At 33.9% G+C, this 17,593-nt stretch overlaps 1 protein-coding gene across 2 annotated transcripts in view; it reads right to left on the reverse strand.

Moving 5' to 3' along the window:
* Nucleotides 1-17,593, reverse strand: part of Ddr (discoidin domain-containing receptor 2) — a 159,870-nt gene that overhangs the window by 75,618 nt on the left and 66,659 nt on the right. For both annotated transcript variants that reach the window (XM_015322532.2, XM_089174569.1), the window contains one exon: nucleotides 2,447-2,696. In XM_015322532.2, coding sequence (XP_015178018.1) covers nucleotides 2,447-2,645 — 199 coding nt within the window. In that variant the 5' untranslated portion in view covers nucleotides 2,646-2,696. The remainder of the gene's footprint in view (nucleotides 1-2,446; nucleotides 2,697-17,593) is intronic.

Genomic DNA, 17,593 nt, shown 5'->3' on the forward strand with positions numbered 1-17,593 from the left:
ACCTATCCTACTGGGTTACCTTCGCACACTCTCCCCCTTCCCCCTACCCCCCGTTCTCTTTTCTACCCCTCTTGCTATCTCCTCTCATATCGTCTCCCATGTTACACCATCGGAATATAACTTTGTGAGTATTTGTAACAATGCTTTACGTTGTTTTACTTAACTTTACAGACAACCTAGTGGATATACCACCATAGAGGCATAGATCTACATACTTGCATTCTAGTCTACCCGTTCGACTTTCAATGTTTCCATTAAGCTCTAGCCTGATTACAACACAGGAACTTCAATGATAAAGGTTTTGGTTATGTGGAACTAGATCAGAAATCGTTCCTGAAGCCCCCATTGTTTCTTGAGTGACTAAACTAGCTGTTGTGATATGCAAGCCTTTCGTTAAACTCCAACGAATACTGAAGTTTCTCTACAAATAGAAGTACTTATAACATACTCAACTAGTCTCACTAGTTATATTCTCCCAAAAGCTTATTTATCCGTAGAGCTTAGAATAATTCTGAGTAAACTAGGAAATTTCTCATATAATTCAACATGTGATTTTTGGATGACGTCATTGAAACTTTAATCCATTCATCCATCCAACTATCTATCCCACCCATTCATTCATCCATTCATCCATCCATCCATCCATTCGTTGGGTGATGAAATCAAAGATTGTACGCGTAATCTCTTTAATACGGTAGATACGTTTTGAATAGTTAGCTAGCTAGGTGGCAAACAAGTTTACTCGCTTTATATAGCGCATAAACGAAGAAAATTCAGTTCGTGGTACGGATTGATAACCATTACGAAGCAGCAACGCGGCTAGGTCTCATGTCCCAATGCAATAAGTCACTTTGACGTGTCGCGACGTTCTAGACGCAACGCGTTTTAACACGTCGCGTGCATAACAAATGGTCCGAACGAATCGCGACACGATCGATATGTTGCCATCACACAGAACTATTGTGTATATACGTGTGGTACACGTCATTGAACGAGATCGATAGGCGGTCCACCGGTATGATATTTTAGTACAAACGCTTTTCCCGTCCCTACAACAATGGATTGTCGTCGTGTGCCTTAGAAAATACTAAAATCCGGAGATAGAATTCTTGCGGTTTTTTCTATCTTTCTTTCTCTCTCTCTCTCTCTCTTGGGATATTATCCATTTTCAAGTTAATCGATTTTATTAATACCTATTATGTTCCATTGTACACTAATTCCATACGCCCAAGCGCTCCCTTTCAACGCTACTTTTCCTTTTTTCTCACGCGGATAAAAATCAGCGTGAAATAAAACCGGAGCAAAGAAACAACAACAAAATTGATTTATTTTATTATTTCGAAGATAAGTATTGATTCCACGTTAATTGCATTATTTACTTTTTTTTTTTTTTAATATATGTATGTGGTTGATATTTTATTCAGTTGATTAATTCGCCTTAAAGTGGATGAAAGAAATAAGATAGAAATAAAAGGAAAGAAAAATGACGCAAGGAGAGAGGAGGATGGAAGCAAGCAACCAAGCAACGAAGCAAGCAAGCTCAGTCGCATACATAGGCAATGCCACGTGAGAACGATTTAGCACAATGACACTTGGCCGTTCGTCTGCGTCTGAGCAGCTATTAGATAGTATTGTTAATTCATCGTGCGGCTGACATTTCATTTGCGTGGGTACAATAGCACTCCAAGCTGGCAGATGCGTGAGAGAGAGAGAGAGAGAGAGAGAGAGAGAAAGAAAGAGAGACCGTTTTACGAGAAACGTTCACTTTGCTTTTTAACTTGAGAGGAAAAAAAGAATAACTGTGTATAATAATTGTAAATCTAGTATATTCGTTTTTTAAAATTTAACTCCTTAAATTACCAAACACGTGTTACTGTAATCTAAAATTATTATACTTAAACATTTTCAATAGTTAGATGGTATTTTCAATAATAAAAATAATAAAACAATTTATGATACGTTCTCGTATAAATAACATTGATAATAATAGAATTATTTATTAAAATATCATTTGTATAATAATTTTAAACGTAGAATCTTGCATATTGATTCATTAACAGTATTGAATACTCGGCACGTAAACTGTGTGTGGTTTAAGAAACCAAAGGAAATTCCAAGGAATGAATTGTATTTCAGTGTACGTTTATAACTTTCTTCCTACAAACGGAAAGTATACCTCAGGGAGGATGCATGGCATACTTTTATCCTACGAGTACTACGTGTGTACATTTCTGTGCACGTTTCTCAATTCATTGTTCCTTTCTGTATGTGTATGCAACGTGATTTTTAAAAGGTAGAATAGAAAAACATCATGAGAAGTAATAATTTTTCTCAACGTTCAAGTGTAATACAAAGATGTTTGTTTCTTTTTTTCTGTTGTTGTTGTTATTGTTGTTGTTGTTAAAAAGGTAAAATATAAATAATTTAAACGTGTATTCGAGCTTACCTAAATCCAAGCATCGATGGCACGGTATTGATGACAGTATAAAAATGGCAATGAGTAGTAATCTTCGATGTTTCGAAGATAAATCCGAAACTAGAGCAAAAACCGACATGTCACCGACGACCTGGGACGCACCGTTCCAAACGAGACGTTCCTCATCACTGACTATTGCCGATCCTGAACCGGTTCGGCCATTGAACATGTCCCTGGCATACTTGTAACTGTGACGAACTGTTAATTGTCCGCCAATAACCTGTGCAGAAAATAAACGGTACACGTTATCATCTACAATACAATGATATTATTACATCAACAAGTTTAAACAAAACTCAACCTAAACTGTGATATGAATCCTTTGGTAGTCTACAACTCCAATCATATTTCATATCTATATACCACAAATATTAGGTTACTAAGAAAAGTTTCTCTATTGTTTCTAGGTTTCCGTATTATTTACATTTCTATTGATAAAAACGTCGTAAGACTTTTTGATTATTTCATAATATATGTATAATTGAAATTATTTATTTATTTAAAATATTCGGATAAATATATGTGTATTATATATTTTATATTACATTTACATATTAAATATATATATATATATATAAAGGATAACATAAATATCATATATTTTTATATATAAAAAAAACTTAGTTTTTAAATATAAACAAATAACAACTTTTTGCTTAATTTGAATTCCCAGAAATTATTCATGAATATTAATTGCAATTCATTAAATAGTTTAGAACTATATTAAATCAACGTTCTATAACAAGACCACAGCAACGCGTGGTCGGAGCATCCTCTAGTTGTAATATATATATATATGTATATATATATTTATAAATATATTTTTAGCATATTATTTTTAACAGGTTGGAAAGAAAAATAAAAATAAAAATAAAAATAACTTGTCTTATGAAAGCTTAAAAATCAGTAGTATCGATAAGACATATTCTTTTATTATTTCATTCGAACACACAAAAAGAGAAAGAGAGAGAGAGAGAGAGAGAGGGAGAGAGAGAAAGGATATATGTCTACACCTTGGCAAGAGAGGGTGAAAACTATTTTATTCGATGAATGCGAGGTCGCAGCAACGCCCGTTAGATCCTCCTATCCCGGCCCATTTATACTCGCCTCACACGTAGTCAGAGAAAGGGTGCGCTTACATAAGGCAAACGTAGAGAGACACGCGCACCATCATCGTCCTTGGTACAACACACCATCCTCCACTGAAGCAATCCCTCGTATCTCGCGAGTCCGGACTTAGCTAGGAAACTGCAAGATATTCCAACCGCGTCGACCCACATTGAAAGTTTCCTCGAATGTACGTAACTACGCAGGTAGAAAGACGCGAATGTCGTTCACCTTCTATCCCCATAGATAGAAGAGAGAACATAGAGATGGGTGCTTGCCTTTCGTACTTGAAAACTAGGACAACGACAACGTGTATCAAAAAAGAAACTAGAAGAATGATCATTGAAGAATAAGACGTGGATGGATTACTATTATTATTATTATTTTTTTCTCTTAAAATATTATATATACAATATTTTTTTAATTACTAATTTCTTAATTTTAAGTAAATATTAAATATTACAATTAAATATTAATTTTATTAATTATAAATAACCTATAAATTTAATTACTTTAACTTATATACATTATGTTAATTTATTTATTATATTATATTTATTATATTAATTTAACTTATATATATATGTTTTTTAGTTTAATTTTTATACACATTAAATCTTATCTATTTTAAAAAATCAGATCTACATTAAAGAAATGTAAAAAAAACCTTCTGTAAGAAATTAAAACTAATAATATATATACATAGATAAATAATTGAAAAAAAAAAAAAAAACAGAAAGCTTTACGAATGAATGATTTTAATCTTAAAAAAAAAAATCGTAACTTATATTATTATATGTAAATATACCTAACTATGAAATCGATAAGACACACATTTATTATTTTTCACTTTTAATGAAAAATTCTTTTAAAAGCTTATGAAACCCTTTTTTAATCTTTCCTCCCTTTATGAGAGTAATATAATATATGCACTTACAAAGGACCCCAATGTGTGTAATAACGTTGAAAGTGATCCTACTTTATCTTTTTATCTCATTCATCGATTTGTCAAGGCGGAGCAGCTAGTATCTGGCTTGGTTATGAAAAAATCTGGTCTGCCCGTTTGCTAGATCGAACGAACGAACGAACGAACGAACCTACTACGTACCAATTGAAGTGAATCGATGATGGAAAGGGTACATGGAATCTTTCTAAGAGGAGGGGAGGGGGAGGGTCGGGCGGACGACGATGCTAGACGAGATGCGACTTCGTCGAAGCTTTTGTATGCACTCGATAACCCGTGCAGAACAAACAAGCCTACGAGACACAAAAGAAGAAGAAAGAAAGAAAGAAAGAAAGAAAGAAAGAATGAAAGAAGGAAAGAAAAAGAAAGAGTTGAAAAGAGGACTATACCGTTCAACGAACGAACGAACGAACGAACGAACGAACGAACGAACGAACGAACGTAGGTAGGTAGGTAGGTAGTAGGTTCCTCTCTTTCTTTTCTTCATTCCACATGCCAGAGTACTGTCATTACCCTGCATGAACAGAGAAAGAGAGAGAGAGAGAGAGAGAAAGGTAGAGGGGGTGAAAAAGGGAAGAAAGGAGATGTAAACAGAACGATTTTGCGATGCAAATTTCATTCCGTTTCTCTCGAACATATATTCACTTCTTTTTCTTTTCTCTCTCTCTCTCTTTCTCTCTCTCTCTTTCTTCTGTCTTTTTCTTTCTTTCTTTCTTTCTTTTTCATTCTCGTTTTAACCCTCTTCCCACCAAGTTACTAGTCTCTTTAAGTCGATTCTTTTTCTTTATCTTTCTGCCCCATGCCACCCTTATTTTTTACGTTGTCTACGTTCCTACCACCCTCCTTCAACTCCTTCCCGCCATCACCTACGTCGTATCTTTATCTCGTGCTTTCTTTTTTTTCTTCTTTTTTTTTTTTTTTTTTTGAAAGGAACGTCGAGGTTTTCCCCCTTCCCTTGTCTTCTTTCCCTTACTTTCTTTCTTTCTTTATTTCTTCCTTTCTTCCGTTCTTCTTTGTCCTGTGTTAGGTGTTGCCGAGCACTTTTCAAAGTTATCTCGACGCCCTCGCTTGGACGGACATGCATTTTCGTGGTTAGCACTGATTTTTACTAGGAAAAAAAAAAAAAAAAGAAAGAAAAAGAGAAAAGAAGAAAAAGAAAGTAAAAAAAAAATAGAAAGAAGGAAAAATAAAAAGGCCAGTCCTTTCTACCATTGTCTACCGTTTCTCTACAGGAAACGAACTTGTTCGCAATCTTGAAAGGTGGTAAGGGAGAAAAAGTAGGGTAGATCGAGAAAGGATGAGATCGAGAAAGAAACAGAGGGAAAGTGAAAAAGATTGAAGAAAGTGAGAGAGAGAGAGAGAGAGAGAGAGAGAGAAAAGTAAGAGGAGGAACGGTGATGGAATTAATTAGGAGACGAGGAAACCTTCTTTCCTACTCTCTTGAGAACCTTCCCATAGTGGAAAAGCTGACTCATTTTCGTCCTTCGAAGGATCCTTACCAGCCCCCTTCCTTTTTCTCCTTCTCCTGCTTTTCCTTCTTCTTTTTTTTTTTCTTAATTTCAGATTCACTTAGTACAGTTCGATTTTTCGTATCTAAAGGGGCCGGGGGTGGGTGGGTAGGTGGGCGGGGGTAAGGACTGGGTAAGAACGCGAATGAGAATCGAAGAAAATAATTAAAAGCAGCGTTGAGAATATTTCTTATTAAAAGGATCCGCTAGATAAAAGTTTTGAAGGATTTCAACGTGGGTGGATCCTTGAACTACAGTGAGTGGACTTTATGGATTATGGATAAAAGTTTGGAAAGATCCGTTTCGACAAATACTTATCTATCTCTCTTACGTTCACGAGGTATGAGGATGAAATCGAACGTTCGTACTGGCTATCGTTAAAATGTTGAATAATTTTTTGTTTGTTTTTTTTTTTTGTTTTTTTTTTGTTTTCTTTTCTTTTTAGATTGATCGAGAACGACGAGTAGATGAGTAAGAACTGTTTGAAATCGTGATATCTAGCTGGCGGAATTGAATCGAGCTTTGTAGGATGAATCGGTGGAATACCAAATCGATGGAAATCTTTTCATTGAAATGGCACTGCTAACGGTTGAAGTTTCAGCTTGAATAGAATTGTCTAATTGTAAGTTTGCTAGTTACCTAATTCTGGTCGTCGTAGTCGTTGTCGTCGTCGCCGTCGTTGTCGTCGTCTGTATGGACGTACTCAAAAGTTTTCACTTACTTCACTCGTTGAATCGTAGAATAAAACTATTTCCGAATGGAAAAACTACACTTTACTTATTTTTAATCTTTGATCAATCCCCTTATCCGTAAAGTAAAATCATTTTTCAATCTTACGTAATATTTTCAACTATCAATAGTATTAATTTTACTGATTGAAAAATAATTTAACAAATATTCTAAATTAATCTGATTAATACAAGCATGAACTATAATAGATAAATATTTTTTACATGTACGAGTATCTTAGATATCGGACATCCAATGATTTCGAATTTCTGTACATATCTGAGAAATAAATATGATATATAGTTTTACATATTTCATACTAAAATTCATAATAATTAATTCACTAACAACAGTATTGCATTCTTGAAAAAAAAATAACAGTAACGATTATCGTCTTTTTCTAACGTTTTATATAATTCATACTAATTTATAATTTACAATATACCCGAGTTAAGCGCCATCCGTTAAAAGAATAACACAATGGGATAGTGCACTTTAGAGAACGGTGCTTTTAAAATACGCACCAATCCACAAATCGAAACGAGACTTGATTTCAAAGACTCGTTTGATAGGACGAAAGTCCTTTTCTTAAAAGTTAGATACAGAAAAAGGGATTCAGTTAGAATCTCGTGATGAATTATTCGGTTTGTAGCAATCTTTGGTCTGTCTTGTGTTTTCTAGCCACGACACACAAGGATTTTATTTATTTCTTTATGTCTTCTACCATTTTCTTTTTTCTTGCGAACGATTGCACTTTCTTCGAGGAATTTTGTCGATAAAGGAAGAGAAAGAAAGAAAGAAAGAAAGAAAGAAAGAAAGAATGAGAGAGAAAGAGAACACGATTATCCGATCGAAAAGCGTGACTTCGTCAACCTGATACGAAAAATCTCGTTTCGAATCCAAAGAAGATTTTTCCTCGTGATTCGAGAAACTAACATAGAAAAGGGATGTTTTTGGTGAATTTTACATGAGATTAAGTAACCCTTGTAGTCCACCTTTTTCTCTTCAAATCGATTCTTCTATATTTTCTTCTCTATCTATCTCTAATGTAAACATTTCACTGATGTAATATCAAGATATTTATCTTTCCAATCAAATCAAATTCCAAGTCAAATCGAAGTAAAGTAAGAAACGCGTATCTTGTTCTAATCGTAGAGAAGTTTAAAGTTTTCTAAGATTGCCTAGAGAGAGAGAGAGAGAGAGAGAGAGAGAGAGAGAGTTTAATAGCAAATGTGTGATAAGAGAAAGATTAGAATTTAGATAGTGTAGCATCGTTCTATTACAGTTGGCTTGTTTCCATGATTATTACTCTTTTATTTATTCGTTAAGTATATCATTCGATGATGATGATAATAAAATGAAATCCTCGTGGTATAATAATAAGTGGTGTTCACCAATTTCGATAAAACGTTTCTGACCTATACACTAATTTACCTTGTAATACAATTTTTAAACGAATATCGAAAAGAGATTTATTTCGATTGGAATATAATATTAAATGAGAGAGAGAGAGAGAGAGAGAGAGAGAGAGCAAATAAGTAAAATATTCAATTAAATATCCTATAGTTATTATTAAACGTAAATCTTCATGTTTATTATTAATAATTAATAATTATTAAATGGTGTAGTACTTATTATATTAAAATGAAATGAAATTTATATTTCAGATTTAAATCTGTTAATAATAATAATAATAATAATAATAACAACAACAACAACAACAACAACAACAAAAATAACGAGACAACTTTGAATTAGTTGAAATGCTTGAAACGAAAGCATCAGCTTTCGCGTTCACGCGGAAGAATACACGTATGTGGCCTCTGGTAATTAATTAAGCGTCCATCCAATGCTTATCGTGTCAATTGTGTTTTTGGTAAAGAAGCTATCGAAGAGATAAGCACGGCAAATAAGCGCGAACACGTGTGCTAGCAATTGTACCTTTTGATCGTGGCCAATCTGCTATCAGCCATGCTGCGTGATCCAAAAGAGTTTCGAATACGTTAATGATCTGCATTCACGCTTGGGTAGGTAGGCTATACATGGTTGGATTTTCGCCAATTGTAGCGGCAATTAGAGGAATTCATGGAACGTGTTTAGCTCATCAATTGTGTCAAATAATCCATCCAACAATCGTACCCCATTCAGACATTTCAAATTGTTCAAAATGAAGAAAACAAAAGAAAAAATCTTTTCAACGCGATAATCTGTTTTGATTTTATTTATAACAACATTTTATATTATATCTTTAGAAAAATTACTCATCTATGGTCAAATTTGACTGAATGAAAATACATTGACAAATTTATTTTTATGAAATGTTAATTTTTGAAAGAGAAGAATAAAAAGATACAAATAGAGAGAACACATAAAAGCAATATAACGAAGAATGTGAAAAGCCAACTTTAAAAATATCAGTATTATGGGAACTTTTGTTAATCGTCTTTTATGGTCTCTTCTAAGATAGTTCTCGGAGCTCGAACATAATGTCGAAATAGGAAGAGGAAGGAAGGAAGGAAAAAAAGAAAGTAGGTTTACGTTTCTGGATCCTAATGTTTCTTCAAGTAGGTACCCAGCAATTCTATTAGATATTTGTGAGCAAGGAAAATGGTCTTTTATGACGACAGTCTAGAAACTTTGGTAACGTTAGTGAAACGTACGTAACTCTTAACCCGTAAAGCTGATTTTGTTGGAAAGTAAAGAAAGAAGAAAGAAGAAAGAAGAAAGAAGAAGAAGATGTTATTTTTTACGTATTCTGTATTTTTAAGTAACCATACTCTCACTCTTTCTCTTTTTCTTTTATTCAACTATTATTAAAGAATAATATTCGTTTAGAAAAAGTTTACTTTATTTAAAAAAAAAAAAAAAGTCAATCCAAAACGTTTCTATTTAAAGAAAATAAACGATGTTCCGTATTTCGATAAGATTTTACGTTGAATAAAAATAGAAAAAAAAAAAAGAAAGAAAAGAAAAAAGCAATAAAAAGAAACGATAAGTGAGAGAATGGGGTAGTGGGGGTTTAGATAAAACGAGTATATCGGGATAGAAGTCAACTGATTTTGTTGGAAGTTTGACAAGTATGATGGGGTAAAAAGGTTTGGGGACCAGCAGCAGTAACAGCAGCAGTAACAGCAGCAGCAGCAGCAGCAGTCGTTTGATATCGCAATAACAATCGTAGAAGTTCTTCTAGGTCCATGATAGCAGAAAGAGAGAAATAATTTGAAATTCTTACCGGACTACGGTCAGTACGCGCGATTACATCGGATACACGTACACACGAGTTTGAATTCGGTAGAATCCTATCGGAGTGGTACGTGAAAGGCGTGAGTGGTTCGTCGGTCCATAAAAGACGACGACGAGGACGATTCTCTCTTTCATTCTATTTCTCATTCTCTCTTTCTCTCTTTTTCTCTATTTTCTGAAAGTGTGAGAAAATGGTAGAGGATATACTCCCATACACATACATACTTATATGTACCTATCTCTCTATCTCTATTTTTATCACTATCTCTATCTCTTTCTTCCTTTCTTTCTTTCTTTCTTTCTTTATATAGTATATATCTATATCTATATAACAGTTAGGGTAGAAACTCAAAAGGAGAACTTAAACGCGGAATAGAGTCGAATAGGCGGCGCTCGTCCGGTGCTTCGAGCCGTTCCGCCGATTTAATAACGTAAATTGTGCGCGGCTTGCTTTAGCAGTTCTGTCACGAATTTTTCTAAAGCACACTATCGAGTGTTCGGGTTCCTGCTGGGAATACGGAGAGATCTCTCTCTTTCTCTCTCTCCCTCAGGCCAGGAATGGCTAGGACGTTTCACAGGCCCGTTGCTAACCTTCTTCTTCTACTCATCCTATTTCTTTCCTTTCTTCTCCTTTTTCTAGCTTTTTTTTTTTTTACCTTTTTTTTTCTACCAACTCTTCTCCTCGTATTTTGCTTTTCTTTCCTTCGCGTACTCCTGTAGCCAACCCAGCACCCTGTTTCCTTGACGTTTCTCACATATATGTATACGTACACAAGGTTTATTTGGGTGACAGGATTCGAACTGAAGAAAGAGAGACGAGAAACGAACGACGAATTGCACCCTTGTATCAACGTGACTCGCATTCACGTGCCTTCCGGCGACTAATATTTTGGGTTAGCACCGATGAACTAACTTACAAAATTTCAAAGTACATTTTTTTCTATTGGTTTGAGTTAAATCTTATCACGTAGCCCCCCCCTTTATCATTATTCGATCTAATAGATCTTGTTTTATTTTTATAATATCTTATTTATTAGTAGGTTATATCACCACCCAATACTTTATCTTACTTTTTTCTCTTTGACATTTTTCTTCTTACACAAACACACACACACACACACATTTATACAAACTCAATAAATATGTTCTATTGGGATAGTAGTAGTAGTAGTAGTAGTAGTAGTAGTAGTAGTACGTAACGTAGTGTATATATTTTTCTATTTATATTTGATCCTTTTCGGTCGAGGACAAGTTTGATAGAAAAGTCGGTGACCTCCTCGTCGAGTAACACGAAAAACCGGTCACGTATCCAACGTTCGAACGCTAGCTAGGGATGATTGACTTTTCCAGGGATAACAAGCGCCACTTCTCTATCCCTTCTTTCGTATCGTCGACCTTCGTAGAGGCCGATCCTTATCCGGGGTTGCTCGCTCGTTCTCGAGAACGGACATTCTCGTTCTTGCAAGAAACGATCTTATTTTTCTTTTCTTATTTCTGACAATACGTTGGATAATAATAATAGGAAAGAGAAAAAGTTATATATATGAGAGGTGGGGAGTAGATGAGGGGGGAAAAAAATAAAACAACAACAACAAAATAGAATTGCGAACAATTTAAGCGTTAACTTGAATTATCGTTCTATCGTGATTTTCCTCCTTATTTTTCCTTATTCGTTTGATCAATTTTATTTTTTTTCAATTCGAGAATTGTATCGTAGTATATCAAAGGAATAAAAAAAAGGTATTAACAACATGGAATTGGATATAAACGCATAATATATGCACATAATATATTTGTATTACTAATATTTGCTTTTTGTTAATAATAATATAATAATACAAATTATTATTTTTGAATAAACGTTCAGAGATTTTCGGAATATGGATATTTCTGAATAAAATAATATTAATGATATTAATGAATGTTTAATTCTCTGCCTATTTCTCTCTCTCTCTCTCTCTCTAACACACACACATACATTTTCTCGTTCTGGTCCTTTTGGTTGCATCTGGATACCACGTCCCTAACATACCTCTTGTACCGTCTAAACTTATCTCCCTGAGTTTCTAGGACAAAAGGAACCCACAAGGTTCTCAGCTCCTAAGTTTCCAAGTTTAAGCGAACCAGTGGTATGTATGTCTATGGTCGATCAAGGGAACCGTGAGAGCAATCGAGTAAACGAGAGAGAACCGTGTGCAATTTTAGAAACGATTTAGGAAGAGATCACCTGAGAGATCTTATATACCTATCTGTGCTTTCGGTAAAATTAATTTTAAGAACTAACAATCAAATTCTCTTCAATTCTCAAGTAAATGAAATAATGATCTTAATAACACGATTAATTCCATTTCTCAATATGCATGTGTGAATTGGCAGAATAATATTCTTCATTCTCTCTCTCTCTCTCTTTCTCTTTTTTTTCCCCCTTTTTTTTTCCATTGACGCAAACGATTAAGTAAAATAAGTATCACATTATGGTTTCTTTCTTTTTTTCTCCTTGTTTTTGTTTTTTTTTTTCTAAGTGATTGTAACTCAAATATGCATAAGGGAAGTTATCGTATCGATAATACTGGCAGTTTAGGTTTATAGCGTGACTCTCGATGGACGGTTAAAATGGCGTGAAAGATCGTTTCCATAAAATAAGAAGGTGTGGCGGCGTGGTTGAACACTTAGAAACGTTTTAGTTTTCTCGTCTACGGTCGCGGTTTTATAAAAACGTCATAAATATGCAGCAGGAGGATCCGATGTGAGTTGGTTTCGTTTTCTGAGAAGGCAACTACTTGCTTTACCCCGTCGCACATTTTGTTTTACATAAACCTACCTACGTTACTTATATATATATATATATATATATATATATATATATATATATATATACGTATGTATGTATGTACGTATCAGAAATACGGGTTGGCCATTTCGAAATACGACGGGTTAAGGTTTTTTACCTCCGCTATCTCTGTGTGTCCACGTTTCGTCCTCTCCTGGTTTTTAACTTAGTTTTCAGTAAACACCAAAAAGCTTTCTCCGAAGTTTATGTGGGAGTTTATGAAACCGAAATAACGGTGGAGGGGAAGGGCGTTATTCAGGTGGACGAAGATTTAACGAAGACGAACGATGCTTCATTTACGTTTAATACGAGAATGCACTCGATGAGAGATTACTTTTATTGTAACAAAAAAAAAAAAAGATCAAAGAAAAATATAAAAAAAAACGTATATATCTATACATACATAATATATAATGACTATTTAATGCAATCGTCCGTGAGATAACTGTGGGAAACTATTCCATTATTGTTTTCGTTCAACCGAGGCAATTACTTCGTTCGCGGTGGTATCAGCCGTATACCCCCTGTACGATTCACTTGGGAATTAAATACTACGACTATTACTATTTGAGTCTTTCCCCACTTGTATTTTGTTTTGCTTTCGATGTTTTCGAAAAGAATGGTAGAGAGAAAATACACAACAATCGATCGGCACGTAAATTTAAACACCCATAGCCTGTTGGGAGCCTTCGTCCACTCGTTATGTTTCTGACAAATAAACTCAGGTTTCCGTTGGTTGTTTTGACCATGAAATGTAGAGCACGTTTGTGTTTTATTGCCTAACAATAAGTTTGCTTTTTTCTTCTCTCTCTGTTTCTCACTCTCTCTCTCTCTCTCACACTCTCTTGTTACTTTTTTTTCTTTTTTTTGTTCAAAATTCATTTCGTCGTCGTTGCACTCGTACGTACACGTCGCCAAATAAATTCAAAAGCGTAGTACGTGTTATGAACAAAAACAACGTAGTGAAGTCAATGGCTATAAATTATTTTCAAAAGCGTGAAATGAAATCTATCGAAGCAGTCATTCGCGCAACATTCAACATATACTACAGGTACATAGTTTCCTATCTGTATGTCATTTACCCAAGGTACACCCCTTCACAGTTCGCATCAAACCCCTCCCACTCTACTTCCTCTCTTCTATTCTACATACAACTCGACTATTTCACAGTTACGCTGATGAAATAACCTCCGACCAATCTTTTCCCCCAAAACATAACACGGTCAGATGCTTTTTAGCGAAGAATGAATAATTAGCTCCTTTGATATGCAGTGACACAGAACTTGCTTTCTCTCTTTATATTACTATCTCTGTCTATCTTTCTCTATCTGTCTCTCTCTCTCTCTCTCTCTCTCTCTCTTTATCTGTCTCTCTACATCGCTAGCTAGGAGAAAATTGAATAAAAATGAAATGAAAAGTATCGCTTTGTTCGTACCTACGTTCCAGTATATGGTCAATCTCTTATTATGTGTCTTTCCTTTCGTATAGCGTAACAGAGAACACACGTATACGCGTGTTCTGGTTCCTCCCATAAAAATCCGTAAAAAAAAAAATATATAATTCTTATTACGGGAACAAGAGACGTTATATGATTATAAAAGAAATATAAATCTACTTATCAAAGTTTTTTTTTCTTCTTTTTTTTTTTTTTTTTTCGTTTGTTAGCATTGAAAAGAAAGAATTGACGAGGAAAATAAAATTAAAAATCATATTACCTATTGTAGGGGACTATTCTCTTTTTTTTCTTTTGCTTTCTCTTTTCTATAAAAGGAACTTATCATAAAAATGTTTAAAAAAAAGAAAAAAGAAAAAACTAACGAGTACAAAAAAAAAAAAAAAGAAAAAGATGAAAAGACAGGAAGATAGAATGGTAGAAACGAGCAAAAAAAAGAAAATTATGAAAAAAGAAAAAGGTAAAAAGTATAAAATCGGTAGAATCCCGATCGGTTTGCAGGAAGGTTCTTTTTTTTTTACCTATGACTTATACTACCGAATATCATCGGTTCGGTTCCGATGATATTTCTCCATCGGTCTTTTCCACGAACTGCAGGTGACTTCGACGAAGAGGACGCTAGCAAGATGGTTTTCATCTTGAATCTTGAATCGTTTTCCAATACGTAGGACTTATGGATGTATATATATATATATATATATATATATATATATATAACTGTTCGGCAGCGATTTCACATTCACCCCCTTCCCGTCTATTTTATTCCAAGTATAAACCTCCCTTCCCACACCCTCAATACCTTACCCTCTGACGGTGGTGGGTGCTATTAAGATGGTGGAAAAAAGATCCAGACGTGCTTGGATGTACGAACAGAGAGAGAGAGAGAGAGAGAGAGAGAGAAAAAAATCTCTAGGTGAAAATGATGATAGGACGAATGGCCTTGACAAAAAAGTGGGCCGGTTAGGTTGGGAAATGAAAAAGAAAGAAATAGAAAGATTTAACCGAGCGTTATATACAACTCGCGAATGGATGCGTTCGCATATTGCTCGGCAAGCCGGAAAATTAAGAGATTAGCTCTGACTCTGTGTATCTGTGTGAGTTTTAGTTTATGTTTGTGTGTGTACGTAGGCGAGTGTGAGCGAGAATGAACGAAAAAGGAAAAAAAAAATGAATAGGATTCACCGACTACTGTTCCGAGGATACACGAGGAGAACTATAGAATTCAATTATCTTTCTCTTCGAGGCCGTCCTAATTAAATACTCAATCCTATCATCGGAGGATGCGTTTAGCGTTCGTTCGTCACCACCCTTTGAATTTAAATCCTTCCATATTAGAGTATTTTTCTTTTCCTTTTTTCCATTTTTTCTTTTTTTTTTTTGGTGATTTTTGATTCAATCCAATAAGAAGAAATAGAAAATAATATTTTGTGTCAGTGTCATTCATTCGTAATTATAGTATTACGTTTAGAAGAAATTTGTTAGGTGAATAAATGAATAGAATAATTGATTGGATATCGTTTATCGTTTTATTCTATAATATTATTTTGAAAAATATACTTTCAATGTTTTCCGTATAGTTAATTAATTAGAATACCAACAAAATCGACTATGCTATGTTTTATTATACTACCAGAGAGTTCGCTTTTAATAATCAACGAGAGAAATCTTAATCCCCGATAATAAATAATTCCTACGCATGCCAAAATCCTTTCTAGCTTACTACTTACTCTAGGCGTATATGAGGATTAAAACTTCCCTCACATTTGTGGTCGTAGTACACCGGTAAGTATACACTATATCATATTATATATGTACATATACTTGATTTCTGCATTCGCGAACATGAGCGTAAACTATTAACGAATAAGGAAACTACCGGACGTATTACAAGCTTTCAAGTTAAATGTTAAATAAAAATATCGAGGATTACATAAAGATTATTTTATCGAGGATCAATTTGATGAGAGTTTGAATACTTGAACATGATTGAATTATTTAAAAAAAAAAAAAAGAAAAAAAATCGATCAAAAAAAAAAGAAACATTTTAATTGAATTTTAAAGCATCCTATTATGTTTTGAATAATATTCCAAATATTATATATATAATAATAATAATAATAATATTAGGTATTACGCATAATTTATTATCATTGAATAATAAATATCATTTTCATAATTTTGAATTTTCATAATAATCGATCCTCGTTAAATTGGCCTCGAGAGATGAAGAAAAGTTATTCGATAGTCTATCCAGCTAACGAACGTTATTGAACTAACGAATAGGAAAATTCTCTATATTCGTTGATATTCTAAAATATTCACAGAGAAAGAGAAAGAGAGAGAGAGAGAGAAAGAGACCATTTGAGAGAGCGAGTATTAGATTTCGCTTAACTTTAATTTACCACCTACCAGGATATCGAAGAACGCTAGTTCAACTAACATATTACTAATTATACCTTTTACAAGCTAGGTTTACCATTAGGTAATTATTTCGCCCCAATACAAGCGTTGTATTATCGGTATTAGTACTTCGCATATTCCATCGATGCATAGATCGATGTATTTCTAATGCAATTCTCTGAGCACGTTTCTATATGACGATGATCATGATGATAATCATGATGATAATATAAAAGCACATTGATGACGTCAATTTTATCTCACCAACGAGATTTTCTTATACGAAATTTCAAAATGAAATTGTTTAATCAAACGATATTCTTCAATAATTATTACATTTCTAAATGTTTTTTTATCGATGAGTAAAATTTTGCAGTAGAATATAACAAGAAGTTCAAATATAAAATTGCAAAAGAATCTTTAATCTCGTCTTGAATGGGTTAAATAAAAAGAAAAAAAAAAAAAGAAAAGGAAAAAAAGAAATGTTGAATCATAAAAATTTTTGAGAATGAAGTATTTTCCTTGTAGAACGTGTTTGAATAATGCGATAATGTAATAGGGTCGAAGACTAGACGCGTTATTACCGGTTCGTGATGAAAGAGTTACGATCGAGAAATTTGGATAGTAGCCAAGTATCCCGTAGAAAAGGGTCTCAAGAGTGGTGCCCAAACTGATCAGCGTAACGGCGTTTAATTCAAGAAAAGAGCTTCCATAGAACAACTACTCTGTGTTTCAAACAAAGTTTCCTTTTAACTTTTATTAAGAGGCAGCTTATTTGACCGTACCGTATTATACGAGTAATAAGGTCACATACAATGAAATGATCTTGTTCGACTGACATAAAAGAAAAACGAAAGAATAGAAAGGGGAGTGGGAAGAAAAG

This window comes from Polistes dominula, unplaced genomic scaffold, assembly GCF_049000335.1.
Source record: "Polistes dominula isolate Pdom_NZ unplaced genomic scaffold, Pdom_raw_medaka contig_16, whole genome shotgun sequence".
Classification (NCBI taxonomy): domain Eukaryota; kingdom Metazoa; phylum Arthropoda; class Insecta; order Hymenoptera; family Vespidae; genus Polistes; species Polistes dominula.